The sequence below is a fragment of the Ranitomeya variabilis genome, chromosome 6 (genome assembly GCF_051348905.1).
Source record: "Ranitomeya variabilis isolate aRanVar5 chromosome 6, aRanVar5.hap1, whole genome shotgun sequence".
In the NCBI taxonomy this organism is placed as follows: Eukaryota; Metazoa; Chordata; class Amphibia; order Anura; family Dendrobatidae; genus Ranitomeya; species Ranitomeya variabilis.
Window position 1 is genome coordinate 536,436,640 of NC_135237.1, and position 27,839 is coordinate 536,464,478.

The window sequence follows — 27,839 nt, forward strand, 5'->3', positions numbered from 1 at the left end:
AAAATAAACCTCAGTTTTGGACACAGCTGACCATGTGTATGGCGCCAGCTCATCAGGAAGATTGTCGTTTTCTGGTGTTGCATTTTCTTCATGATGCTATTGTGCTGGGTTTCCCATGGTTACAGGTGCATAATCCGGTATTAGATTGGAAATCTATGTCTGTGACTAGTTGGGGTTGTCAGGGGGTTCATGGTGACGTTCCTTTGATGTCAATTACCTCCTCCCCCTCTTCTGAAATTCCTGAGTTTTTGTCAGATTTCCAGGATGTATTTGATGAGCCCAAGTCCAGTTCCCTTCCACCGCATAGGGACTGTGATTGTACTATCGACTTGATTCCAGGTTGTAAGTTCCCTAAGGGCCGACTTTTTAACCTGTCTGTGCCAGAACATGCCGCCATGCGGAGTTTTGTTAAGGAATCTTTGGAGAAGGGGCATATTCGGCCATCTTCTTCACCATTGGGAGCAGGTTTTTTTTTTGTTGCCAAGAAGGATGGCTCCTTGAGACCCTGTATTGATTATCGCCTCTTGAATAAAATCACGGTCAAATTCCAATACCCTTTGCCTTTGCTTTCTGATTTGTTTGCTAGGATTAAGGGGGCTAGTTGGTTTACTAAGATTGACCTTCGAGGGGCATATAATCTTGTTCGTATTAAGCAGGGTGACGAATGGAAAACTGCGTTTAATACGCCCGAGGGCCATATTGACCTTGTGATGCCATTCGGGCTCTCTAATGCCCCATCTGTGTTTCAGTCCTTCATGCATGATATATTTCGGAATTATCTTGATAAATTCATGATTGTATATTTGGATGATATTTTGATTTTTTCAGATGATTGGGAGTTTCATGTGAAACAAGTCAGGATGGTATTTCAGATCCTCCGTGATAATGCTTTGTTCGTGAAGGGGTCTAAGTGCCTCTTTGGAGTACAGAAGGTTTCTTTTTTGGGCTTCATTTTTTCTCCTTCATCTATAGAAATGGATCCGGTTAAGGTTCAGGCCATTCATGATTGGATCCAGCCCACTTCTGTGAAGAGCCTTCAGAAATTTTTGGGCTTTGCTAATTTTTATCGCCGTTTCATTGCCAACTTCTCCAGTGTGGTTAAACCCCTGACCGATTTGACGAAGAAGGGCGCTGATGTGGCGAATTGGTCCTCTGCGGCTGTTTCTGCCTTTCAGGAGCTTAAACGCCGATTTACTTCTGCCCCTGTGTTGTGTCAGCCGGATGTCTTTCTTCCATTTCAGGTTGAGGTTGACGCTTCTGAGATTGGGGCAGGGGCCGTTTTGTCTCAGAGGAATTCTGATGGTTCCTTGTTGAAACCGTGTGCCTTCTTTTCTCGAAAGTTTTCGCCTGCGGAACGCAATTATGATGTCGGCAATCGTGAGTTGTTGGCTATGAAGTGGGCATTTGAGGAGTGGCGTCATTGGCTTGAGGGGGCCAAGCACCGTATTGTGGTCTTGACTGATCATAAGAATCTGATTTACCTCGAGTCTGCCAAACGGCTGAATCCTAGACAGGCCCGATGGTCCCTGTTTTTCTCCCGTTTTGATTTTGTGGTCTCCTACCTTCCGGGTTCTAAGAATGTTAAGGCGGATGCCCTCTCTAGGAGCTTTTTGCCTGATTCTCCTGGGGTCCTTGAGCCGGGGGGCATTCTGAAGGAAGGGGTTATTCTTTCTGCCATCTCCCCTGATTTACGACGGGCTCTTCAGGAATTTCAGGCTGATAAACCTGATCGCTGTCCAGTGGGGAAACTGTTTGTTCCTGACAGATGGACTAGTAAAGTGATTTCTGAGGTTCATTGTTCTGTGTTGGCTGGCCATCCTGGGATTTTTGGTACCAGAGATTTGGTTGCTAGGTCCTTTTGGTGGCCTTCTTTGTCACGGGATGTGCGTTCTTTTGTGCAGTCCTGTGGGACTTGTGCGCGGGCCAAGCCTTGCTGTTCCCGCGCTAGTGGGTTGCTTTTGCCTTTGCCGGTCCCTGAGAGGCCTTGGACGCATATTTCTATGGATTTTATTTCAGATCTTCCGGTTTCCCAGAGGATGTCGGTTATCTGGGTGGTTTGTGACCGGTTTTCTAAGATGGTTCATTTGGTACCTTTGCCTAAATTGCCTTCCTCTTCTGATTTGGTTCCGTTGTTTTTTCAGCATGTGGTTTGTTTGCATGGCATTCCGGAGAATATTGTGTCCGACAGAGGTTCTCAGTTTGTTTCTAGGTTTTGGCGAGCCTTTTGTGCTAGGATGGGTATTGATTTGTCTTTTTCTTCCGCGTTTCATCCTCAGACAAATGGCCAAACCGTGCGAACTAATCAGACTTTGGAAACTTATTTGAGATGCTTTGTGTCTGCTGATCAGGACGATTGGGTGGCTTTCTTGCCATTGGCCGAGTTCGCCCTTAATAATCGGGCTAGTTCTGCTACCTTGGTTTCACCCTTCTTTTGTAATTCTGGTTTTCATCCTCGTTTTTCTTCAGGGCAGGTTGAGCCTTCTGATTGTCCTGGGGTAGACTCTGTGGTTGACAGTTTGCAGCAGATTTGGGCTCATGTTGTGGACAATTTGGTGTTGTCTCAGGAGGAGGCTCAGCGTTTTGCTAACCGTCGTCGGTGTGTTGGTTCCCGGCTTAAGGTTGGGGATTTGGTCTGGTTGTCTTCCCGTCATGTTCCTATGAAGGTTTCTTCCCCTAAGTTCAAGCCTCGGTTTATTGGTCCTTATAGGATTTCTGAGATTGTCAATCCGGTGTCTTTTCGTTTGGCCCTTCCGGCCTCTTTTTCCATCCATAATGTTTTTCATAGATCTTTGTTGCGGAAATATGTGGTGCCTGTTGTTCCCTCTGTTGATCCTCCTGCCCCGGGGTTGGTTGATGGGGAGTTGGAGTATGTGGTTGAGAAGATTTTGGATTCTCGTTTTTCGAGGCGGAGGCTTCAGTATCTTGTCAAATGGAAGGGTTATGGCCAGGAGGATAATTCTTGGGTTGTTGCGTCCGATGTTCATGCTGACGATTTGGTTCGTGCCTTTCATTTGGCTCGTCCTGATCGGCCTGGGGGCTCTGGTGAGGGTTCGGTGACCCCTCCTCAAGGGGGGGGTACTGTTGTGAATTCTGCTCTTGGACTCCCTCCGGTGGTTATAAGTGGTAGTGCTGCTGTCTTTGGATCGCAGCATTCATCAAGTGTGTCCACTTACTGCAATTCTGACTGGGATATTTAGTCTTGCTTGACCCTTTAGTTAGTGCCAGTTGTCCATTGTTTCCTGGAGGATTCACTTCCCTGCCTGGTCTCTCTTGCTTGCTGTTCATTTCAACAAAGATAAGTTCTGGCCTTGTTTTTTGCAGTCCACATGCTGTGGGCCTGATCGTTCAAGTTATTTTCCATGTTTTGTTTTGTCCAGCTTGGTCTGTATAAGGATTTGTTCAGCCAAGCTGGTATCTCTGGAGATGCAGATATACCCTCCATGTCTTTAGTTAGATGTGGAGATTTTGTATTTTCTGTGGTGGATATTTTCTAGTGTTTTAATACTGACCGCATAGTACTCTGTCCTATCCTTTCTATTTAGCTAGAAGTGGCCTCCTTTGCTAAATTCTGATTTCAGTCTGCGTATGTTATTTCCCTCTCCTCTCACAGTCAATATTTGTGGGGGGCAGTCTATCCTTTGGGAATTTTCTCTGAGGGAAGATAGTTTTACCTTTTCTATCTCTAGGGGTAATTAGTCCTCCGGCTGTGTCGAGATGTCCAGGGAGTGTTAGGTACATTCCACGGCTACTTCTAGTTGCGGTGTTAAGTTCAGGGTCTGCAGTCAGTACAGGTACCACCTTCTCCAGAGTATGTCTCATGTTGCTCCTAGGCCACCAGATCATAACAGGGGCCCCCTCTATTCTTGATAGCCAACCTTGCTGAAGATGACAGCTGAGGGTTGCAGCCCCCAGCTGTCAGTTTTACATGGTTGGTGAAAGAAAATAGGGGGGAACCCACACCGTGTTTTTCATTCATTTATTTCATAGATCGCAGGCAGCGGCTGAGGAATACCCCGATCATCCGCTCCTGCTCACTGTTATTAGCAGCGTATGATGGGAATAAGAGTCCCAAAAGCCCCCACCTGCTGTCATCATTCTGACTTTAATATAACTCTCATCATTCTCTTCTGCCCACACCGATCGCTGGCAGAGCAAGGGAGGATGGTGAGAGCCGTCTTCAGCACCTGCCGCTGGGGAACAGTGCTTACTGTAACGCTTCTTCCCCGATGCCGATGCGTGTCACACGGATGACATCACTTTGTGTTCTCCGTGAGCATGTGTGCAGGATGTTTTAACGCCCGTGCTGACTATAAAATACGGACATGTCTACATGTGGGGCACATGGACACACAGTCCGTGGAAATACACTGACATGTGCACAGACTCATTCACATGCACAGACCCATTCATCCGTGTCTGGTACGTGTGAAAACTGTCACCACACGTACCAGCGATACAGATGAGTGAAAGAGGCCTAAGGCACAGTTTGATTGGATGGGAATTTCTGCTGCAATCGAGATACCCAAAAACTGCTCTAAATGTGCCTCTTATCAATTTACAACTTGTTCAACTGGAAAGTCTGTGTCGTTCTCAGAAGCCGCTCTCACAACTTGCTTGTTTCTGCAAGTATCAATGGTCCACACCTAAAATAAATTGCAGTATGCTCTAGTCTGATTTTTAGTTATTCCACCTTAGACCGGATTGCCACGTCATGTTTTTGTTCATACCGCAATAAAACTACCCTATTTTCATCAGTCTGCTGGATATGATTGTCATCAGTTTGTCATTCACTTTTCTCACGTTGCCAAGGATCAAATATACAATAAGAGGTCAGATGCAGCAGGGCTGTGGAACCAGAGTCGTGGAGTCTGAGTCAAAGTCCATTTTGGTGGAGTTGGTAAAAAAATGGACCAACTCCTAAAATATCTAACACATTGGGTACAGTAATACAATGCAGGGTGTGCTTTAAATGTTTTCATAATAATTTGGGAAAGTTATGAAATGTTCTATAAATGTCTGTTTTGTTCATGATGATCTAAGGGTCTGGGCTTCACCTCCAAGTTTGTACCTTATTATTTGGTGGATCTGCAGCAGACGTTTTTCATACAAGCTATTGTAACTAAGGGGTTGTGAATGTCACACAACCCTCCCAGGTGAGCAAATCCCTTCGTAATCCAGATAAGACTCTATTGTCCTTGTTGTCATTCCAGTTTTTACTATCTACATTTTTTTCTCATCTGAGGAAAACTAATAGCGTTTTCCCAAACTCCTCTTAGCATTAGTCTGTGAAAACCGGACCAGCATGGATGCAAGACGGATAGATACGGGTGTTGCTTAATTTTCTTTAATTTTATTTTGTGGACCCTTTCTGGGCGAGTACAATCATGTCTTTAATCAGGAGCATGGTGGCTCAGTGGTTAGCGCTGTTCCTTTGCAGTGCAGGGGTCCTGGGTTCAAATCCCACCAAAGACAAAATCTGAATGGAGTTTGTATGTTTTCCCCGTATTTGCGTGGGTTTCCTCCGGGTTCTCCATCTTTCTCCCACACTCCAATGAATTTAGGGAATATCGTGAGCCCCAATGGAGACACTTTCAGTCACCGATCTGTAACCTGACACTGGCTCTGCATTAGGGTTGGCCAGGATGGTGGACAGATCTGGTCACATGTTCCGCTATCAGTGGCCATTCTGAGAACAGGAGAGCTGCGCGGTCTGTTAGTACTATTAGTAAGGGTCACAATCATGTCACCAAGGCATTCAGTAAAATAAAGATGAAATGGCCAGCCCCTAGAATATACCAAGAAGAAGTTCCTCTCCATGGACGCTTAGCACATTAGTTTTTCTACTAATGAAGCAATGGATAATTGCCCGGGTGTGTGACTGGCCCTTCCCACTCATTCGTTGCCCATGCTATCTGCAGTAGTTACATCCGCCCATTACATTGGCATCTTGAAGTCACACATAGAAAGACTAAGTAGGTTTACTGCAGACATCAAAGTCTGTTGTACAGGGACCAGCCATCACCATACCCCGTATCTGCTATTTGTGAACTTCCAGAAAATTAAAGAAATTTACTAGAACAGACGTTCGTTGTAGGATTTGACCTTAACACGTCGTTAGATGGTTATATTTAACATTCCCCGATTTCTATCTTTTCCTAATGATGGTGCGAGCACTTGGCGATAATATGAGATTTCACACCGTTATTGTCTTCTGTAGATGTTGACACGTTTTCACGGAACGTTGTTTGTGCGCTTTTCTAGGAAATTAACAACCTTCCGACAAGGAACCTGTCATAATTACCTGTAAGCAGCCGGTGCTGCAGATGCTGAATATCAACAGCTCCACACTGTACAACGCAGCTTGTAAAAAAAGGAATATAGTTTCGCATTTTCTGTTCAATTAGGTTTTAGTGGTTGGATAATTAAAGAGCATTTCCTCCAATACTAAAAAAAATCATATGTAAGTCATCTTTAAATGTTCCATAGACAAAACCCCAAAAAAGAAAAGCCTCTGTTTGAAGACTTCCATTGAAGGAGAACTCACCACTTCTCGTGGCAGCCTGTTCCACTCATTGATCGCCTTCACTGTCAAAATTTTTTGCTAATATCTAATCTGTATCTTCTCCCTTTAAGTTTCATTCCATTGATTCTCGTGTTCCCATGTGAAAATGAGAATAATGATTATCTCTCTACACTGTGACTGCCCTTCAGATATTTGTAGACCGCTATTAAGTCTCCTCTTAGCCTTCTTTTTTGCAGGCTAGACATTCCCAGATCCTTTAACCGTTCCTCGTAGGACATATTTTGCAGTTCACTCACCATCCTGGTTGCTCTTCTCTGAACTTGCTCCAGTTTTTTGATGTCTTTTTTTAAAATGTGGCGCCCAGACCTGAACACAGTATTCCAAGGAGGAGTAAAGGGGATAATGACTTCACGTGATCTAGACTGTATGCTTCTCTTAATACATCCTAGAACTGTGTTTGCCTTTTTTGCTGCTGCATCACACTGTTGACTCATGTGCAGTCTGTGATCTTTTAATACACCCAAGTCTTTTTCACACTCCAAATGAATACGTCCTGATATCAGTGCAGCTGAAGGCAGATAATAGACTGGGGAAAGGATGGGGTTTGGAAACCAATTACATGCATTATTTAACAGAAATGAAGACAAATTTCTTAATGAAAGGATTTGCAAAGTTTCATAACTTTCCAAGCTGGACAAAATGATAACTAAAACTAAAAGTTTAGTTACTCTTTAATGGTTTCCAAAGTTCCAGACTTATAATTGGCCTTACATTGCCAGACTAAAGCGCTACACCTGGTCCTTCCCTCTAGTATCGGCAGACAGGAAGTTATCAGTAAGCAGCGGGAATTCCATGGAACTTCCTCTTCTTGGTTCGCTTGTCATTTGAGAGTGACCCAGTATGAGTGCTGTAATAGTGGGCTCTGCATGGACAGTAATACTGCCCCCTGCAGTTAGGAAAGGGCATCCACTCACAGTGTTGAGCTTATGAATGACGCACCTCTGCATTTGGCACCGGTCGGTATGATTTTATAATAAACCCTGCACAATGTAATGAATGCAGCACATCAACTGGAAAGCTTTAATGAAAAGGCATTAATAAAACTATTGTGATATATGATTTCGCTAATATCAGCTACTGGAACGTCGAGCAGACTACAGAACACTTTCTCCTATTGCCTTTGATGAAGGAAATTGGTTTCTACGCCCGTACTTTATCCTGCCCGAATATAATCTATTTAGAAGCATTATCGATTCCTTCTGCGATGTAAATAGACTTGGAATGAATGTGAAATCAGCATGATGGTCCCCATTCCCATCTCTACAGGGGCCCATTGTGGCGCTGCATAGAATAAACAATCAAAGCGTTTTTCTAACTATTTGAGGCAGGTGTATTAAAAATATCAAAAATGGATTGGTGAAAATGGCACACATTAGGGCACACATATTGCAGGATAGTGGTTTTGCATTTAATTATTATTTGAGCGTAATTAACTTTACTTCCCCCCCAAAAAAGTTAACCCCCCACATAAATCTGATAACATGGTAATGATGGACAAGGAATTTTAGTTCCTTCCCCATGATAACATCAGGAATGGCCAAAACTGGATGAGAATGGCTACTTTTAGGTGAGGTTTATGCAAACCCATCCCCTCTTCAGTCCTCGACATGCTCAAATTTGCCAGGACTGTTTTCAAAAATTGATAAGAGTCTTGGAAAATTCAGGCAATAATACTGACCATGCACACAAACAGAAAACTCTCGGCAAATAGTAAAAGAAAAAAGTGATGGCGGACAGGAACCATTTTCGGCAACACTCTTCAAAATACAGTCTACGCCTTTTTTATGTAGTGTGACCCCGGCATGTACATGTTATGGAATCTACTGTGTAGCCAACCATTGTTCATTTATCTTCGAGGGGTTGTCAGGAAATTTTTCACCAGGAGCAGCAATAATCATGTCCATGGTCTATGCTTGGTTTTGTAACTCAAAACTGCCATTCCCATCTATGACATTTATACCATGTCCTCATGTCTGATAGACATTAAACCCATCTTGGATGCGAGTATCACAATTTGCCAAGAACTCATCAATCAATTTTCGGGAAACCACATTCAAGGGAATAGTGAAAATCGTGGGTACATGACCAACTACCCAACTGTCCAGGATGGGACTCCATTCTTGAGAAACTTATAAGCATTCCTGTGTAAAGGGCAGTCAAATAAGATAGCTGTCAGCCAAAATATTATTTTACATCAGCTATCTAATGTGTCTCGTGGCCTTAAGTCATGTGGCAGGGTTCTTTAGGCTGCTTTCACACAGTTTTTTTCACAGTCGCAATACGTCGAATTTTGAAAAAAACAGATTGTGAAAAACTGATGCGACGGATCAGTTTTTTCGCCGGATCCAACTAGCTGATCTGGCTAATTGGATATTAAAAAAATCGGAGCATGCTCAGGTTAAAAAAACAGAATCCATCGCCGGATTCCGTCATTTGATGGATCCGACGCCATAGGCTTCCATTCTAGCAAACGCCGGACGGCGCCAGATCCGTCGCTGTCCATTTTTTCAACGGACACAAAAAACGTTTCTTTGTGCGTTGTCTCCGGCCGCTGGACAGACAATTTTAATGGATCCGGCGAACGATGGATGAAAAGTGAGGCCATCCGTCGCTAATACAAGTCTATGAGAAAAAAACAGATCCGGCAGATCCGTTTTTTTTTTCAAATTCGACAGATTGCGACTGATAGCAAAAAACTGATGTGTGAAAGCAGCCTAAAGGGTTGCTATTGACTTCTGTGGTTGCAACTTCCAATAGGTGGCAGTACAGACCCTATTCTTTCTTCTGTGAAAAAGCTACATGCATAATACTATTTCCCAGTGGGCTTTGCATGGCCGGTACGTCTTCCTATGCCATTTTGGAGGTCTCTTGGAGGCCCCACGAACAAAGTACATTTTCGTTAATAGATCTTGGAATAAATAAGTTCTACAATTGAATGTGTTAAAAAAAAGTTCCTTTGCTGAGATAATTTTATAAATGTGCCCGTGCTATGTACTGTCTTACTTACAGTTTCTAACCATGTAGAGCTGCTCCAGCTCATGATCGGCACATAACACAGCTCCTGGACAGAGGAGGAAGCAAAATGTCACTTATAATAAATGACTGAAGCAGCAAAGGCTCCCAGCTGCTTCTTCCTGTGAGATAACACATTTATCTGCCTGTTTTATCACAGGAGCGAGTGTTTCTGCAGTGTCTCAAGCCCTCTGAGCTCCTAACACTGGCATACAAACTCAGCAGCTGCCAAAGCTCCTACGTCATTGACTAGAGTTATGATGAGTTCAGAGGCCTGGAGACTTGGCAAAAACACTCACTCCTGTGATAAAACAGGCAGAGAAATGTGTTACCTCAGAAAGTAGCAGCTGCAAGCCCCTGCGGTATACTCACTTATAATATGTGACTTATGTTTCCTTCCCTGGCCATGAGCTGTGGCACGTGCCAACCATAAACTGGTGCAGCTCTGCATGGTCGGTCACAGCAAGTAAGATATTAAACAACAGGGGCACATTTATAATATTATCTCAGAAAATGAACTTTTTTTTATCACATCCAATTGGGAAACCTATTATTATGTATTCATTAAAATGTACTTAGTTCATAGGACAACCACTTTTAGGAGAAACTTTACCCTTAGATTCTCCTGGGATTAGTGCGACATGTTAGTAATATTTTCCTACTATAGAGAGATATATTTCCCACCATCTAAAATTTACCATTTGAAAAAAAAACAAAAACATGATGTCCTAGGTGTCGTATATTGGAGCGCACTTCCACTGAGGATAATCCGGTAAAATATATATGGCACATGAGATGAAACAGAATTACAGTATATATACACTATATTTGGCTTTAAAAAAAAAGTTGTATGAAATGATAAAAGTGTTAGATTTTTTAGTCTTTTAGAAACAGCATAACCTTGGTTTATGGCATCTGCTTTGACTTAAATAAATCTGTGCTGCAATATCTAACACAGCCTGTATAGAAGGATGGTGCTGTTTCTGAAAAAAGAGTTAGACCCTCGTCATGTCCCACGACTTGGGAATCATACAGTATTGTATTATCATTGCATTGTTGCTATTTCACTGCTATGTAATCAGGTTTGGTTTTTAGACGTTTGTATTGTCTCTCTCCCTATCTTCCAATGAATCCCTCCCTTCTTCCCCAGTCAGTGTTTGTCATCCATCTTGCTAGCATCTTCTCTGTATAGCTCTGGTTCAGAATTGTCTTTTTACCTATTGCAATTGTGCATAAATACAACAATTCAGCTTGAAAATAAACCTTCTTCTGGAATCTTCATACATGCCTCTACAGTTGAGTTCAGCTCTCTGATGAAATCACCTTGTGCGAGTACTGGCTCATACAGACATCCATAATGACAGTGTCTCAAGAATCCAACGATACAGGGACAACTCTCAAAACTTGAATGGTAAAAAACCTCCAGAGGACACCAGAAATGCAACATCTGAGCTGACCTTGAAAAAGGCAGTGACTTGTCCACTTGTATTTATAAATATGCTTTTGATAACAAGGCGGCCTGTGACAGGTGTGATATAAAGGAGGTGAAGTAGAAGAACTGGATAAATAATAAAATGATAACAGCAGCAGAAGAAGAGTGTGTTGAACTTGTAAAGAAAGTGAACTGATTCCTCATGTGACGTGTGAGAGTAAGGCCGGCGTCACACTGGCGAGTTTTACGGACGTAAGAGCGCAGAAACTACGTCCGTAAAACTCGCATAACATACGGCACAATTATTCTCAATGGGGCTGCTCCTATTAGCCGTATATTACGGTTCAGTATTATACGGCTTTCTACGGCCGTACAAAATCGCAGCATGCTGCGTTTGTCAGCGTACTGCGCAAAAAAATCGCCAATGAAAGTCTATGGGGGCGAGAAAAATACGGATTCCACACGGACCAGCAGTGTGACTTGCGAGAAATACGCAGCGGTGTTAGTGAAAAGTCGGTAATTCAATTGCCAGCTTTTCATTTCTCCTGCACAAACCCGACAGGATATTAGACATGGTTTACATACAGTAAACCATCTCATATCCCCCTTTTTTTTTGCATATTCCACACTACTAATGTTAGTAGTGTGTATGTGCAAAATTTTAGCGCTGTAGCTGCTTAAATAAAGGGTTAAATGGCGGAAAAAATTGGCGTGGGCTCCCGCGCAATTTTCTCCGCCAGAGCGGTAAAGCCAGTGACTGAGGGCAGATATTAATAGCCAGGAGAGGGTCCATGGTTATTGGCCCCCCGTGGCTAAAAACATCTGCCCCCAGCCACCCCAGAAAAGGCACATCTGGAAGATGCGCCTATTCTGGCACTTGGCCACTCTCTTCCCACTCCCTGTAGCGGTGGGATATGGGGTAATGAAGGGTTAATGCCACCTTGCTATTGTAAGGTGACATTAAGCCAGATTAATAATGGAGAGGCGTCAATTATGTCACCTATCCATTATTAATCCAATAGTACGAAATGGTTAAAAAACACACACACACATGATTAAAAAGTATTTTAATGAAATAAACACAGCGGTTGTTGTAATAATTTATTGTTCTCTCAAATCCATTTGCAGTCCCTCGCTTGGCAACATAATAAACGCACAAGATACATACCTTCTGATGTACTGTCAGGTCCAACGATGTAATCCATCTGAAGGGGTTAACTAATATTACAAGCAGGAGCCCTGCTAAATGCAGCTGTGCTCCGTGCTTGTAATTCCCCTGCGAATGAATGAAATGTAGGTCATTGACCTACCATTCATTCATTCGCGGTGAGGCGCCCTCTGGTGGATGTTCTCATGAACTGCAGCCTGGGAACTTTTTCCCACGCTCCAGGTCATATGAGGACATCCACCAGGGGGCGCATCACCGCGAATGAATGAAATGTAGGTCATTGACCTACATTTCATTCATTCGCCGGGGAATTACAAGCACGGAGCACAGCTGCATTATAGCAGGGCTCCTGCTTGTAATATTAGTTAACCCCTTCAGATGGATTACATCGTTGGACCTGACAGTACATCAGAAGGTATGTATCTTGTGCGTTTATTATGTTGCCAAGCGAGGGACTGCAAATGGATTTGAGAGAACAATAAATTATTACAACAACCGCTGTGTTTATTTCATTAAAATCCTTTTTAATAATGTGTGTGTGTGTTTTTTAACCCTTTCCTACAATTGGATTAATAATGGATAGGTGTCATAATTGACGCCTCTCCATCATTAATCTGGCTTAGGCTTCTTTCACACTAGCGACGGGAAAGACCCGTCGCTGTGCGTCGGGCCGACGTTCCCGATGCTAGCGTGGTCTCCGCCGCACAACGGGGGCAGCGGATGTATTTTTCCAACGCATCCGCTGCCCCATTGTGAGGTGCGGGGAAGTGCGGGGAGGTGGGGTCGGAAAAAGCGGACCGTCGGGAGCAAAAAACGTTACATGTAACGTTTTTTTCTCCCGACGGTCCGCTACCACACGCCCAAGTGTCGCAAAACGGACGCGACGTTTGGCAATGCGTCGCAAATGCGTCGGTAATGTTAGTCTATGACGAAAAAACGTATCCAGCAAGAACTTTTGCTGGATGCGTATTTTCGGCAAAACGACGCATTTGCGACGTATTGCAGTTAACGCTAGTGTGAAAGTAGCCTTAATGTCACCTTACAATAGCAAGGTGGCATTAACCCTTCATTACCCCATATCCCACCGCTACAGGGAGTGGGAAGAGAGTGGCCAAGTGCCAGAATAGGCGCATCTTCCAGATGTGCCTTTTCTGGGGTGGCTGGGGGCAGATGTTTTTAGCCACGGGGGGCCAATAACCATGGACCCTCTCCTGGCTATTAATATCTGCCCTCAGTCACTGGCTTTACCGCTCTGGCGGAGAAAATTGCGCGGGAGCCCACGCCAATTTTTTCCGCCATTTAACCCTTTATTTAAGCAGCTACAGCGCTAAAATTTTGCACATACACACTACTAACATTAGTAGTGTGGAATATGCAAAAAAAAGGGGATATGAGATGGTTTACTGTATGTAATCATGTCTCATATCCTGTCGGGTTTGTGAAGGAGAAATGAAAAGCCGGCAATTGAATTACCGGCTTTTCACATAGATCGCGCTGATTGAAATCTAAATACAGAATATATATATATGTGTCACAATGACATATATATATCTATAATATAACGCTGGGAGCGTCACTCTGTCCGAAGCCTCTATAGACTGCGCAAGCGCAAGCGCCGGCGCAGTCTGGACCGCACAGAGCGACGCTCCCAGGAGATCGCGGTATGCGTAAGCGCTGAACGCACACCGCGATCTCCACCGGACAAGCAGGGACAAGCCAGGAGGCGGAGGGTGAGTATACTTACCTGACCCGTTCCACCGACGCGCTTCCGGGCCGTGACTGTCCCCCTGCTCCCGGAATCGGCGCCTGCGCAGTCCGCGCTTTCCGGCGCCATTTTCTTGAAGACACATTGCAGTGTCTTCAAGAAAATGGCACCGGAAAGCGCGGACTGCGCAGGCGCCGACTCCGGGAGCAGGACCAAGAAAATGGCCGCACCCAGCACAGCCGCCGCGCCCAGCACAGCCACGCACAGCCGCCCACAGCAACGCACAGCCGCCGCACCCAGCACAGCCGACCATAGCCGCCCACAGCCACGCACAGGCGCCCACAGCCACGCACAGCCGCCGCACCCAGCACAGCTGCCCACAGCCACGCACAGCCACCCATAGCAACGCACAGCCGCCGCACCCAGCACAGCCGACCACAGCCACGCACAGCCGCCGCACCCAGCACAGCCGCCCATAGCCACGCACAGCCGCCGCACCCAGCACAGCCGACCACAGCCGCCGCACCCAGCACAGCCGACCACAGCCACGCACAGCCGCCCACAGCCACGCACAGCCGCACCCAGCAAAGCCACGCACAGCCGCCGCACCCAGCACAGCCGCCCACAGCCACGTACAGCCACCCATAGCCACGCACAGCCGCCGCACCCAGCACAGCCGACCACAGCCGCCGCACCCAGCACAGCCGCCCACAGCCACGCACAGCCGCACCCAGCACAGCCACGCACAGCCACGCACAGCCGCCGCACCCAGCACAGCCGACCACAGCCGCCGCACCCAGCACAGCCGACCACAGCCGCCGCACCCAGCACAGCCGCCCACAGCCACGCACAGCCCACAGCCACGCACAGCCGCCGCACCCAGCACAGCCGCCGCACCCAGCACAGCCGCCGCACCCAGCACATCCGCCGCACCCAGCACAGCCATGCACAGCCGCCACAGCCACGCACAGCCGCCTACAGCCACGCACAGCCTCCCACAGCCACGCACAGCCGCCCACAGCCACGGACAGCCGCCGCACCCAGCACAGCCGCCGCACCCAGCACAGCTGCCCACAGCCATGCACAGCCGCCACAGCCACGCACAGCCGCCGCACCCAGCACAGCCACGCACAGCCGCCCACAGCCGCCGCACCCAGCACAGCCGCCCACAGCCACGCACAACCGCTGCACCCAGCACAGCCACCCACAGCCGCCGCACCCAGCACAGCCGCCGCACCCAGCACAGCCGCCGCACCCAGCACAGCCACGCACAGCCGCCACAGCCATGCACAGCCTCCGCACCCAGCACAGCCACGCACAGCCGCCTACAGCCACGGACAGCCGCCGCACCCAGCACAGCCACCGCACCCAGCACAGCCGCCGCACCCAGCACAGCCGCCCACAGCCACGCACAGCCGCCGCACCCAGCACAGCCTCCCACAGCCACGCACAGCCGCCTACAGCCACGCACAGCCGCTGCACCCAGCACAGCCGCTGCACCCAGCACAGCCACCGCACCCAGCACAGCCGTCCACAGCTGCCGCACCCAGCACAGCCGCCCGCACCCAGCACAGCCACGTCACATACAGCCGCCCGCACTCAGCACAGCCACATACAGCCGCCCGCACTCAGCACAGCCGCCCGCACTGATGGGGGCGCAGGATGGAGCAGCACGTGATAGGATGGGGGCGCAGGATGGGAGCACATGACAGGATGGGGATGAGGATGGAGCAGCACATGACACGGTGGAGCAGCACATGACAGGATGGGGGCGCAGGATGGAGCAGCACATGACACGGTGGAGCAGCACATGACAGGATGGGGGCGCAGGATGGAGCAGCACATGACACGGTGGAGCAGCACATGACAGGATGGGGGCGCAGGATGGAGCAGCATATGACAGGATAGGAGCAGCACATACCAGGATGGAGACCATATTCCAATATAAATGCTCGCCACCCGGGCGTAGAACGGGTTCAATAGCTAGTATATATATATATATATATATATATATATATATATATACTGTATATATGTTTTCCCTAACATTTGAGCACATAAATCCATTAGATGTCGGTTTTGCAAGCCTGCGCGAAAATCTCGCAGTACGGATGCCATACGGATTACATACGGAGGATGCCATGCGCAAAATACGCTGAAACACCCTGACTACGGATCAATATTTTGGGAACATTTCTCCGTATTACGGCCGTAGTACGGACGTATAATACGTGGCGTATTGTCTTACGCCAAGTGTGACGCCGGCCTTACAATGAGATCAGATGAATGATGAAGGAGAAGAGTGTGCTGATCTTGCAGGGGAAAGTAACCTGTTCAACCATGATCAGGGCTAAATGTGACGTGCAAAAAACATAGCCTGAGCAGTTTTGCCAAAATAAGTTTTTATTTTTTATGGACAACTTATCAAAAAAAATCACGGACAGAGAATATTTTTTTCAAACACATTGGCAAATTATAATAAATCATTATGGTCATAAGTGATATTTGTCTCCAGCCCGTAATTCTGATATGGAGACTTCAGCTGCGTTCACTGTAAAATGATGATAATTACAGACAAAATAATCTGTTTTTTCAGGTTCACAAAAATCATAGATGCCTTCAATTTTTTACAGCAAAAATAAAAATAAAGATTATTATCAGGACAAGTTTATTGAAAGTTTAGGGTAGGAGGTGCCTGGTCTTTCCTAGCTAGTGATAGTGATATTATATTCTAGTGATAGTGTAATTGGTATAAAATATATGAAAAAAACATTCAAACATCCATCTTTTAATATCGGCATGCATCCATATAATTGATAAAAGCGTATTTACAGCTGTCTTATCCATCTAAAAACTTGAGAGTAAGTTAGTGATTTAGCTTAGTCCGGTGAGTGGCACAGGGAAGTTACACATTCAGCATTATCAGACGCCAATGTTGAAAAGGAAAACAATTAAAAAAAAAAGTACCAAATTATATGGAACATTGCATTCCTTTACTGTGACAACCAAGACTTAAGAAAGCAACAAGAAGACGGGGCACAAGAAATAACGGCCATGTGTTCTCCGGAGGAACCCTGCAGTGCCACTGATTAAAGTGGGTCAGGCTTGCAAGCAGAACGGTGCGCAATTATGGCTTAGTACCCAGGGCGAGTTACATCTGAGACCAGGAGGTGCATCTCAAAGTAAATAGCAACCTTTTGTCATTATGGCATTTTTAGACCCGAAGTTCAGCTCTAATTTCTTTATATATCTTTATAATGGCTACACTTTTTTTCTATTCTGACACAGAGCTCCAAATCACCAGCACAGATGTAGAAATCACGAAGACTTCCTAGAGCTGCCACAACTGAGAGCATGGGAGGAGTTTACTGCATACTATGTAATTATTTAATGGTCCCTACCGTTTTAACAAACTTTACATAAATCAGTCAATCATACAAGGTGCTTTGTAATGTAACTTATTAAAGACATTTTTTTTCTCCACTTATGAGCCACTTCTCTTCCAGCCACCTAAACTAATTGTTCACTCTCAAAAACTGCTTAATTTCACCATGCGAGATAAGACAAACTCTCAGCTCACTGAGGGATAAGGTTTCATGCTACTCACTGAAGGATTGGGCTGTCTATAAAAGTCTAGGTAGAAAGACACAAGTCTCACTCTAGTGCTGGATTCACATTCACACTGCTCAGTACTGCTGTATATGGTATTTCATGCTGTTGTTTTATGGATGCATTACTCTCAAAAACTGTTCACTCTCAAATACTGCTTCATTCCACCAGCTCACTGAGGGATAAGGTTTCATGCTACTCACTGAAGGATTGGGTTATATGCTGCCTATAGAAGTCTGGGGATAGGGGAATGAGAAGAAGAAGGGAGCAGATCAAGAATGTAGTGGGAGGTAGAAAGACACATAAAGAAAACACTGTTGTTTTTTGATGCAATGTCTCACCCCAGTGCTGGATTCACATCTACACTGCTGAGTACTGTAATGTACGATATTTCAGGCAGCCGTTTTATGGATGTGTTGCAGAGAGATAGGGGAGCAGGATCTCTTCTCTGTGTGTGCAGTTTATGGAGACATCACAACAGCTAGCTAGGCCATTATATAGTTTGGGGGCTCATGCTAGGGCAGTTATACAGTTTGGGGGGCTAGTGCAAAGGCCATAATATAGTTTGGGGGTTCATGCTGGGGCAATTATGCAGTTTGACGGCTAATATAGGGGCAGGTATACCGTTTGGGGGCTAATGTGAGGGCCATTTTTCAATTCAGGGGCTAATGCAAGGGCCATTATATAGTTTGGTGGCTCATGGCCGGGGCAATTATATAGTTTGGGTGGCTAATGTAAGGTCAGTTATATAGTTTTGGGGCTCATTCCGCGGCACATATACAGTTTGGTGCTAATGTGAGGAGCATTATATAGCTTAGGGACTAATGCGGGGGGCCAGTATACAATTTTGGGGCTAGTATAAGAGCCATTATACAGTTTGGTGGCTAATTTGTGGACCATTATGCAATTTGGGGGCTAATACAGTGGCCATTGTACAGTTTGGAGGCTAATGTGGGGGTAATTATACAGTTTGGGGGCTAGTGTGGGGTAATTATACAGTTTGGAGGCTAGTGTGGGGGTAATTATACAGTTTGGGGGCTAATGCGGGGGCAATTATACAGTTTGGAGGATGATGGGGAGCATTAGGCTACTTTCACACTAGCGTCTTTGCAATACGTCGCAATGCGTCGTTCAGGAGAAAAACGCATCCTGCAAAGTTGTCTGCAGGATGCGATTTTTCCCCATAGACCAACATTACCGACGCATTGCGACGTATTGCCACACGTTGCAACCGTCGTGTTTTGGCGGACCGCCGGCACAAAAAAATGTTACATGTAACTTTTTTTGTGCGTCAAGTCCACCATTTTCGATCTCGCATGTGCGGCCGAAATGCCGCCCCCTCCTCCCCGCACCTTGCAATGAGGCAGTGGAAGCGTCGTAAGACTGCTTCCGCTGCCCACGTCGGGCATTTATTTCACAGCATGCGTCGGCACGTCGGCCCAACGCACTGCGACGGGCCCGTACTGACGCTAGTGTGAAAGCAGCCTTATACAGTTTGGGGGCTATGATGGGGCAGTCATGCAGTATGAGGTATATGCCCCACTTTTCAGTTTTTGAATTTCCACAAAAATTTAAAATAACCAAAAAATTTCTTTCAACTTCACAATTGTGTTCCACTTGTCGTTGATTATTCACCAAAAATTTACATTTGATATCTTTATGTTTGAAGCATGATATGTGGGAAAAGGTTGAAAAGTTCCGAATACTTTTGCAAGGCACTGTGTAGCGGAGCTGAGGGCCCATCATACTGTGTATAGAGGAGCTGTGGGTCTATCATACTGTGTATAGAGGAGCTGTGGGTCTATCATACTGTGTATAGAGGAGCTGTGGGTCTATCATACTGTGTATAGAGGAGCTGAGGCCCCATCATACTGTGTATAGAGGAGCTGTGGGTCTATCATACTGTGTATAGAGGAGCTGAGGCCCCATCATACTGTGTATAGAGGAGCTGTGGGTCTATCATACTGTGTATAGAGGAGCTGTGGGTCTACCATACTGTGTAGAGGAGCTGTGGGCCCATCATACTATGTATAGAGGAGCTGTGGGCCCATCATACTGTGTATAAAGGAGCTGTGGGCCGATCATACTGTTTAGCGGAGCTAAAGTCCCATCATACTGTTTATAGAGGAGCTGTTGGTCTATCATACTGTGTATAGAGGAGCTGTGGGTCTATCATACTGTGTATAGAGGAGCTGTGGGTCCATCATACTGTGTATAGGGGAGCTGTGGGCCCATCATACTGTGTAAAGAGGAGCTGAGGGCCCATCATACTGTGTATAGAGGAGCTGTGGGTCCATCATACTGTGTATAGAGGAACTGTGGGCCCATCATACTGTGTAAAGAGGAGCTGAGGGCCCATCATACTGTGTATAGAGGAGCTGTGGGTCCATCATACTGTGTATAGAGGAGCTGTGGGCCCATCATACTGTGTATAGAGGAGCTGTGGGTCTATCATACTGTGTATACGGGAGCTGTGGGTCTATCATACTGTGTATAGGGAAGCTGTGGGCCTATCATACTGTGTATAGAGGAGCTGTGGGCCTATCATACTGTGTATAGAGGAGCTGTGGGTCTATCGTACTGTAAATAGCAATCACAGCCAGTATAGAATAACCCAGAAAAAAATACAGGACAGAGGTAATATATAAAATGCTTTATTGTGCAGTTTGGCAGAATTATAAAATGTATAAAATATAACAATGTGCGCACAACAGGACCACTACAATAATGTCAAAATATTAAAACAAAATAAGGAAGGTGATACAAGCTGACCCAATCCTATTAGGCACCAGATTAATATAGCCTCCGAAACAATAAATATATGCACCAGAAAAATATCTTTGTATATTAAATAGAATAAAAACACTAAGTGGGATATAGTATGATTCCTAGATATAGAGGTATTTATAAAAAACGATAATAAAATATGTGAGAATGTGAATTATACCAATATGTGCTGAAATTATCCAATATATGTAAAAAAACTATGACAAAATGAATGTGTTTGTTTAAAAGGTATGTAAAACGTGCCAAATTACAAATCAGTGAAAAGGAAATAAAATATACAATATAATACTCACATATGTGTGCAATATATATATTGCCTATCATATCACTACATCATGTTATTCGGTGCAAATAATGTGAAATAAAGTGCAACATGCAATACTGTGCAAAAAACTAATGGTATAATATAATAACTACACCAAAGCACAGGTGCGGATATTAAGTGAGTACACACCAGTACAATCACAATTAGTGCCAACAAGAAAGCACAATGCGCAGATGCCCCAATTGTGATGTGCACTCAATAATCCAGGGATTGCCAAAAACCCACATAGGTGTCAGAATTCCTGTGTGCAACGGAGGAGGGGTGAAATAACCGCAATGTACCTGTATAGGAAAGGGTCAGTCAGGTCCCGTGTGGCGCACCCCGACGCGCGTTTCGGATCTGAGTCCTTCGTCACCCCCTGACGAAGGACTCAGATCCGAAACGCGCGTCGGGGTGCGCCACACGGGACCTGACTGACCCTTTCCTATACAGGTACATTGCGGTTATTTCACCCCTCCTCTGTTGCACACAGGAATTCTGACACCTATGTGGGTTTTTGGCAATCCCTGGATTATTGAGTGCACATCACAATTGGGGCATCTGCGCATTGTGCTTTCTTGTTGGCACTAATTGTGATAGTACTGGTGTGTACTCACTTAATATCCGCACCTGTGCTTTGGTGTAGTTATTATATTATACCATTAGTTTTTTGCACAGTATTGCATGTTGCACTTTATTTCACATTATTTGCACCGAATAACATGATGTAGTGATATGATAGGCAATATATATATATTGCACACATATGTGAGTATTATATTGTATATTTTATTTCCTTTTCACTGATTTGTAATTTGGCACGTTTTACATACCTTTTAAACAAACACATTCATTTTGTCATAGTTTTTTTACATATATTGGATAATTTCAGCACATATTGGTATAATTCACATTCTCACATATTTTATTATCGTTTTTTATAAATACCTCTATATCTAGGAATCATACTATATCCCACATAGTGTTTTTATTCTATTTAATATACAAAGATATTTTTCTGGTGCATATATTTATTGTTTCGGAGGCTATATTAATCTGGTGCCTAATAGGATTGGGTCAGCTTGTATCACCTTCCTTATTTTGTTTTAATATTTTGACATTATTGTAGTGGTCCTGTTGTGCGCACATTGTTATATTTTATACATTTTATAATTCTGCCAAACTGCACAATAAAGCATTTTATATATTACCTCTGTCCTGTATTTTTTTCTGGGTTATTCTATACTGGCTGTGATTGCTATTTCTGGTTAGTGGGTTTCCACACTTTCCTCCACAGAACACTGGTCACTGGTGTAAAGAATATATATATTTGATTTAGCTGGTTATTAACTATTTTTGTATACAGTGATTGGCGTATCTGTGGTTGTGTTAATCTTATATTACTATCGTACTGTGTATAGGGGAGCTGTGGGCCCATCATACTGTGTATAGAGGAGCTGTGGGCCCATCATACTGTGTATAGAGGAGCTGAGGGCCTATCATACTGTGTATAGAGGAGTTGTGGGTCTATCATACTGTGTAGAGGAGCTGAGGGCCAATCATACTATGTATAGAGGAGCTGTGGGCCCATCATACTGTGTATAAAGGAGCTGTGGGCCGATCATACTGTTTAGCGGAGCTGAGGGCCCATCATACTGTGTATAGAGGAGCTGTGGGTCTATCATACTGTGTATAGAGGAGCTGTGGGTCTATCATACTGTGTATAGAGGAGCTGTGGGTCCATCATACTGTGTATAGGGGAGCTGTGGGCCCATCATACTGTGTAAAGAGGAGCTGAGGGCCCATCATACTGTGTATAGAGGAGCTGTGGGTCCATCATACTGTGTATAGAGGAACTGTGGGCCCATCATACTGTGTAAAGAGGAGCTGAGGGCCCATCATACTGTGTATAGAGGAGCTGTGGGTCCATCATACTGTGTATAGAGGAGCTGTGGGCCCATCATACTGTGTATAGAGGAGCTGTGGGTCTATCATACTGTGTATACGGGAGCTGTGGGTCTATCATACTGTGTATAGGGAAGCTGTGGGCCTATCATACTGTGTATAGAGGAGCTGTGGGCCTATCGTACTGTGTATAGAGGAGCTGTGGGTCTATCATACTGTGTATAGGGGAGCTGTGGGCCCATCATACTGTGTATAGAGGAGCTGTGGGCCCATCATACGGTGTATAGAGGAGCTGAGGGCCTATCATACTGTGTATAGAGGAGCTGTGGGTCCATCATACTGTGTATAGAGGAGCTGTGGGCCCATCATACTGTGTATAGAGGAGCTGTGGGTCTATCATACTGTGTATACGGGAGCTGTGGGTCTATCATACTGTGTATAGGGAAGCTGTGGGCCTATCATACTGTGTATAGAGGAGCTGTGGGCCTATCATACTGTGTATAGAGGAGCTGTGGGTCTATCGTACTGTGTATAGGGGAGCTGTGGGCCCATCATACTGTGTATAGAGGAGCTGTGGGCCCATCTTACTGTGTATAGAGGAGCTGAGGGCCTATCATACTGTGTATAGAGGAGTTGTGGGTCTATCATACTGTGTAGAGGAGCTGAGGGCCAATTATACTATGTATAGAGGAGCTGTGGGCCCATCATACTGTGTATAAAGGAGCTGTGGGCCGATCATACTGTTTAGCGGAGATGAGGGCCCATCATGCTGTGTATAGAGGAGCTGTGGGTCTATCATACTGTTTATAGAGGAGCTGTGGGTCTATCATACTGTGTATAGAGGAGCTGTGGGTCCATCATACTGTGTATAGGGGAGCTGTGGGCCCATCATACTGTGTAAAGAGGAGCTGAGGGCCCATCATACTGTGTATAGAGGAGCTCTGGGTCCATCATACTGTGTATAGAGGAACTGTGGGCCCATCATACTGTGTAAAGAGGAGCTGAGGGCCCATCATACTGTGTATAGAGGAGCTGTGGGTCCATCATACTGTGTATAGAGGAGCTGTGGGCCCATCATACTGTGTATAGAGGAGCTGTAAGTCTATCATACTGTGTATACGGGAGCTGTGGGTCTATCATACTGTGTATAGGGAAGCTGTGGGCCTATCATACTGTGTATAGAGGAGCTGTGGGCCTATCATACTGTGTATAGAGGAGCTGTGGGTCTATCATACTGTGTATAGGGGAGCTGTGGGCCCATCATACTGTGTATAGGGGAGCTGTGGGCCCATCATACTGTGTATAGAGGAGCTGTGGGCCCATCATACTGTGTATAGAGGAGCTGAGGGCCTATCATACTGTGTATAGAGGAGTTGTGGGTCTATCATACTGTGTAGAGGAGCTGAGGGCCAATCATACTATGTATAGAGGACCTGTGGGCCCATCATACTGTTTAGCGGAGCTGAGGGCCCATCATACTGTTTAGAGGAGCTGAGGGCCCATTATATTGTGTACAGAGGATCTGTGGGTTTATCATACTGTGTATAGAGGACCTGTGGGCCCATCATACTGTGTATAGAGGAGCTGTGGGTCTATCATACTGTGTACAGGGGAGCTGTGGGTATATCATACTGTGTATAGAGGAGCTGTGGGTCTATCATACTGTGTATAGAGGAGCTGAGGCCCCATCATACTGTGTATAGAGGAGCTGTGGGTCTATCATACTGTGTATAGAGGAGCTGTGGGTCTATCATACTGTGTATAGAGGAGCTGAGGCCCCATCATACTGTGTATAGAGGAGCTGTGGGCCTATCATACTGTGTATAGAGGAGCTGTGGGTCTCTCATACTGTGTATAGAGGAGCTGTGGGTCTATCATACTGTGTATAGAGGAGCTGAGGCCCCATCATGCTGTGTATAGAGGAGCTGTGGGTCTATCATACTGTGTATAGAGGAGCTGTGGGTCTATCATACTGTGTATAGAGGAGCTGAGGCCCCATCATACTGTGTATAGAGGAGCTGTGGGCCTATCATACTGTGTATAGAGGAGCTGTGGGTCTCTCATACTGTGTATAGAGGAGCTGTGGGTCTATCATACTGTGTATAGAGGAGCTGAGGCCCCATAATGCTGTGTATAGAGGAGCTGTGGGCCTATCATACTGTGTATAGAGGAGCTGTGGGTCTATCAAACTGTGTATAGAGGAGCTGTGGGTCCATCATACTGTGTATAGAGGAGCTGTGGGCCTATCATACTGTGTATAGAGGAGCTGTGGGTCTATCATACTATGTATAGAGGAGCTGTGGGCCCATCATACTGTGTATAGAGGAGCTGTGGGTCTATCAAACTGTGTATAGAGGAGCTGTGGACCTATCATACTGTGTATAGAGGAGCTTAGGGCCCATCATACTGTGTATAGAGGAGCTGTGGGTCTATCATACTGTGAATAGAGGAGCTGTGGGCCCATCATACTGTGTACAGAGAAGCTGAGGGCCCATCATACTGTGTATAGGGGAGCTGTGAGCCAATCATACTGTGTATAGAGGAGCTGAGGGCCCATAATACTGTGCATAGAGGAGCTGTGGGCCTATGATACTGTGTATAGAGGAGCTGTGGGCCCATCATACTGTGTATAGGGGAGCTGAGGGCCCATCATACTGTGTATAGGGGAGCTGTGGGTCTATCATACTGTGTATAGGGGAGCTGTGGGCCTATCATACTGTGTATAGAGGAGCTGTGAGTCTATCATACTGTGTATAGGGGAGCTGTGGGCCCATCATACTGTGTATAGAGGAGCTGAGGGCCGATCATACTGTGTATAGAGGAGCTGTGGGCCTATCATACTGTGTATAGGGGAGCTGTGGGCCCATTATAGTGTGTATAGAGGAACTGTGGGCCTATCGTACTGTGTATAGAGGAGCTGTGGGCCCATCATAGTGTGTAAAGAGGAGTTGTGAGCCTATCATACTTTGTATAGAGAAGCTGAGGGCCCATCATAGTGTGTATAGAGGAGCTGTGGGCCCATCATACTGTGTATAGAGAAGCTGAGGGCCCATCATTCTTTGTATAGAGGAGCTGTGGGCCTATCATACTGTGTATAGGGGAGCTGTGGGTCCATCACAGTGTGTATAGAGGAGCTGTAGGCCTATCATACTGTGTATAGAGGAGCTGTGGGCCCATCATAGTGTGTATAGAGGCGTTGTGAGCCTATCATACTGTGTATAGAGGAGCTGTGGGCCTATCATACTGTGTATAGAGGAGCTGTGGGCCCATCATAGTGTGTATAGAGGAGCTGTGGGCCCATCATACTGTGTATAGAGAAGCTGAGGGCCCATCATTCTTTGTATAGAGGAGCTGTGGGCATATCATTCTGGGTATAGAGGAGATGTACATTAGGGAACAGTGCACTCTATTCGATGTTAAGTGGGCACATAAGAAGCATTATTGCTATAGGGGCACTCAGAGTATTGTGGCTGTCAAAGAGGCAAAATGTGAACACTGTTTTCTAGGGCATTTGCACAGTGCATTAATATTTTCTAGGTGGCAATTTTACCATGTAGAGGGCACAAATGAGTCATTAATGCTATGTAAGGGGCACAGTGGTGGCCATTATTATGTGGGGCAGTAAGAGGACCTCAGTTATTGTGCCAAAGAGCAGGTGCAGTAATAGGGACACATACAGCAGCAGTTGTTGATCATTGGATGAGGTGCTTCTGCAGGTTGGGGATAGATGGGGATGGGGCTGGAAATGTGAGAAGTCATATGTCTCTTTGTTGTATTCTCTGTAGCCGAGTCCTGGCTGGAAGAAGTTGTCATGTCGGTCTGGGCCAGATGAAAAAGACGAGAAAAGTGAACAACTCCATCAGAAAGAACGTCAGCGGTAAGTCACCATCTATAGTACTGTAATCACTTGCATGTTCGGCAGGACTGGTATCTACCACTGACCATATGGCGGTACTATAAATGCACCACCATAGTTGTAATCAGGGCTACCGGTTAGGGGCTCACTCAAATGTTTCGCCTCCACCCGAGTTGAACCCCTAGGTACGACTCTGCATTACATCGTCTGTGATCAGATTAGATGTACTCTTTTCACTTGGAGGTGGCACAAAGGTGGCATTACTACTTTTGGAGGGGGCATTTTATTTTTTAAGGCCGCGGGCATTTTCGCTAGATTAGTGAGCACAACTCTTGCCTCAGAAACCCGTACTACGCCACTGAGTAGATCCCGTGTGTGCAGGAGATTCGGATCTCTGTATTAGAAGATCGAGGCTCTCACCTGCAGATCATTACATAGGGAAATGATTTGGGGCAGAATTTAGAGCCCATTTATATAATATAGAATCATTAGATCTGGTTATTTGCACATAACTAATCCTCCATATCTTTGCCCCGTAATGGCACCACTTTACACCTCTATACATGGCTCCCGCTAAGAGAACAAGGCGGAATGGAACGAACCCTTTAAGAGATGACGCTCACAACGGACATGCATTAAACATGGGCAGAGCGATCAAATCGAGATTAGATTCAGTAGGTTCTCATTTAAAACACCCCGATAATTCAATAATGCGGCGCGATTGCTCTGTACCGGCAGCGGCGGGAGCGCAGCGACGCATTGTTTCCTTCGCCTTTGTGCCGGGTTATAAAGAGCTCGGTGTAACATTTACATTCTGATCAGTGGTCGGACTCTGTGATAATGTCTAACAGATGTGAATAGGGCATTGAGGAAGAAAAAGAAAAAGGAAACTTGATGTATTTAATAGGGGAGGAATTTGCTAGGTGCCGTGTGAAAGTGGCTGCTATTGTGAAGGCTGGCGCTTTGTTGAGCCGCGGTGGTTATGCTCAGTGAAGTCTCAGCGAATGATCCCGTTTGTGCGGCAGAAACACATGGCAGGAGAGCATAATAATAACAGGCGAGAGCATGGAGCCGCGCTGTTACGGGCGGCCATAAATCACAGACTTAATGACACGCCGCAGTTTCCCTCTTGATGGCTCGATGACGTCTTCAGATACATTCTTCTGCGGTCTTGGAAGCTTGCGATTCTTTTCGGGAGGATGGATCGGACCGGCGGTTTGCCGCTATTATGCTACGGAGAACTTTCAGTCGAGGCTGCAATAAAGGAAAAAAGAAAAAAAAAAGTTAGGCTTATTCTTCTGGAAAGCTGAGACAACTTGTCAGTAAAAATGGTGAGGTAATAGGGACTCTCGAAATCCAGCAAGACCCTAGTGAGAAAGTCAATAGGAAGATCCCAATTCAGGACCCTACAAAAAAAATGTTTAAGGTCTCTCGAAACATCAGAAAATCTGACCTAGTGAGTCTCATAGATGGAGCCG

At 45.6% G+C, this 27,839-nt stretch overlaps 1 protein-coding gene across 1 annotated transcript in view; it reads right to left on the reverse strand.

Annotated features, from left to right (window-relative positions):
* Window positions 1-21,748: 21,748 nt before the first annotated feature.
* SAMD12 (sterile alpha motif domain containing 12) overlaps window positions 21,749-27,839 on the reverse strand; it is a 632,284-nt gene continuing 626,193 nt past the window's right edge. The window contains exon 5 of the mRNA XM_077271133.1: window positions 21,749-27,615. Within this exon, the coding sequence (XP_077127248.1) occupies window positions 27,593-27,615 (23 nt within the window). The 3' untranslated portion in view covers window positions 21,749-27,592. The remainder of the gene's footprint in view (window positions 27,616-27,839) is intronic.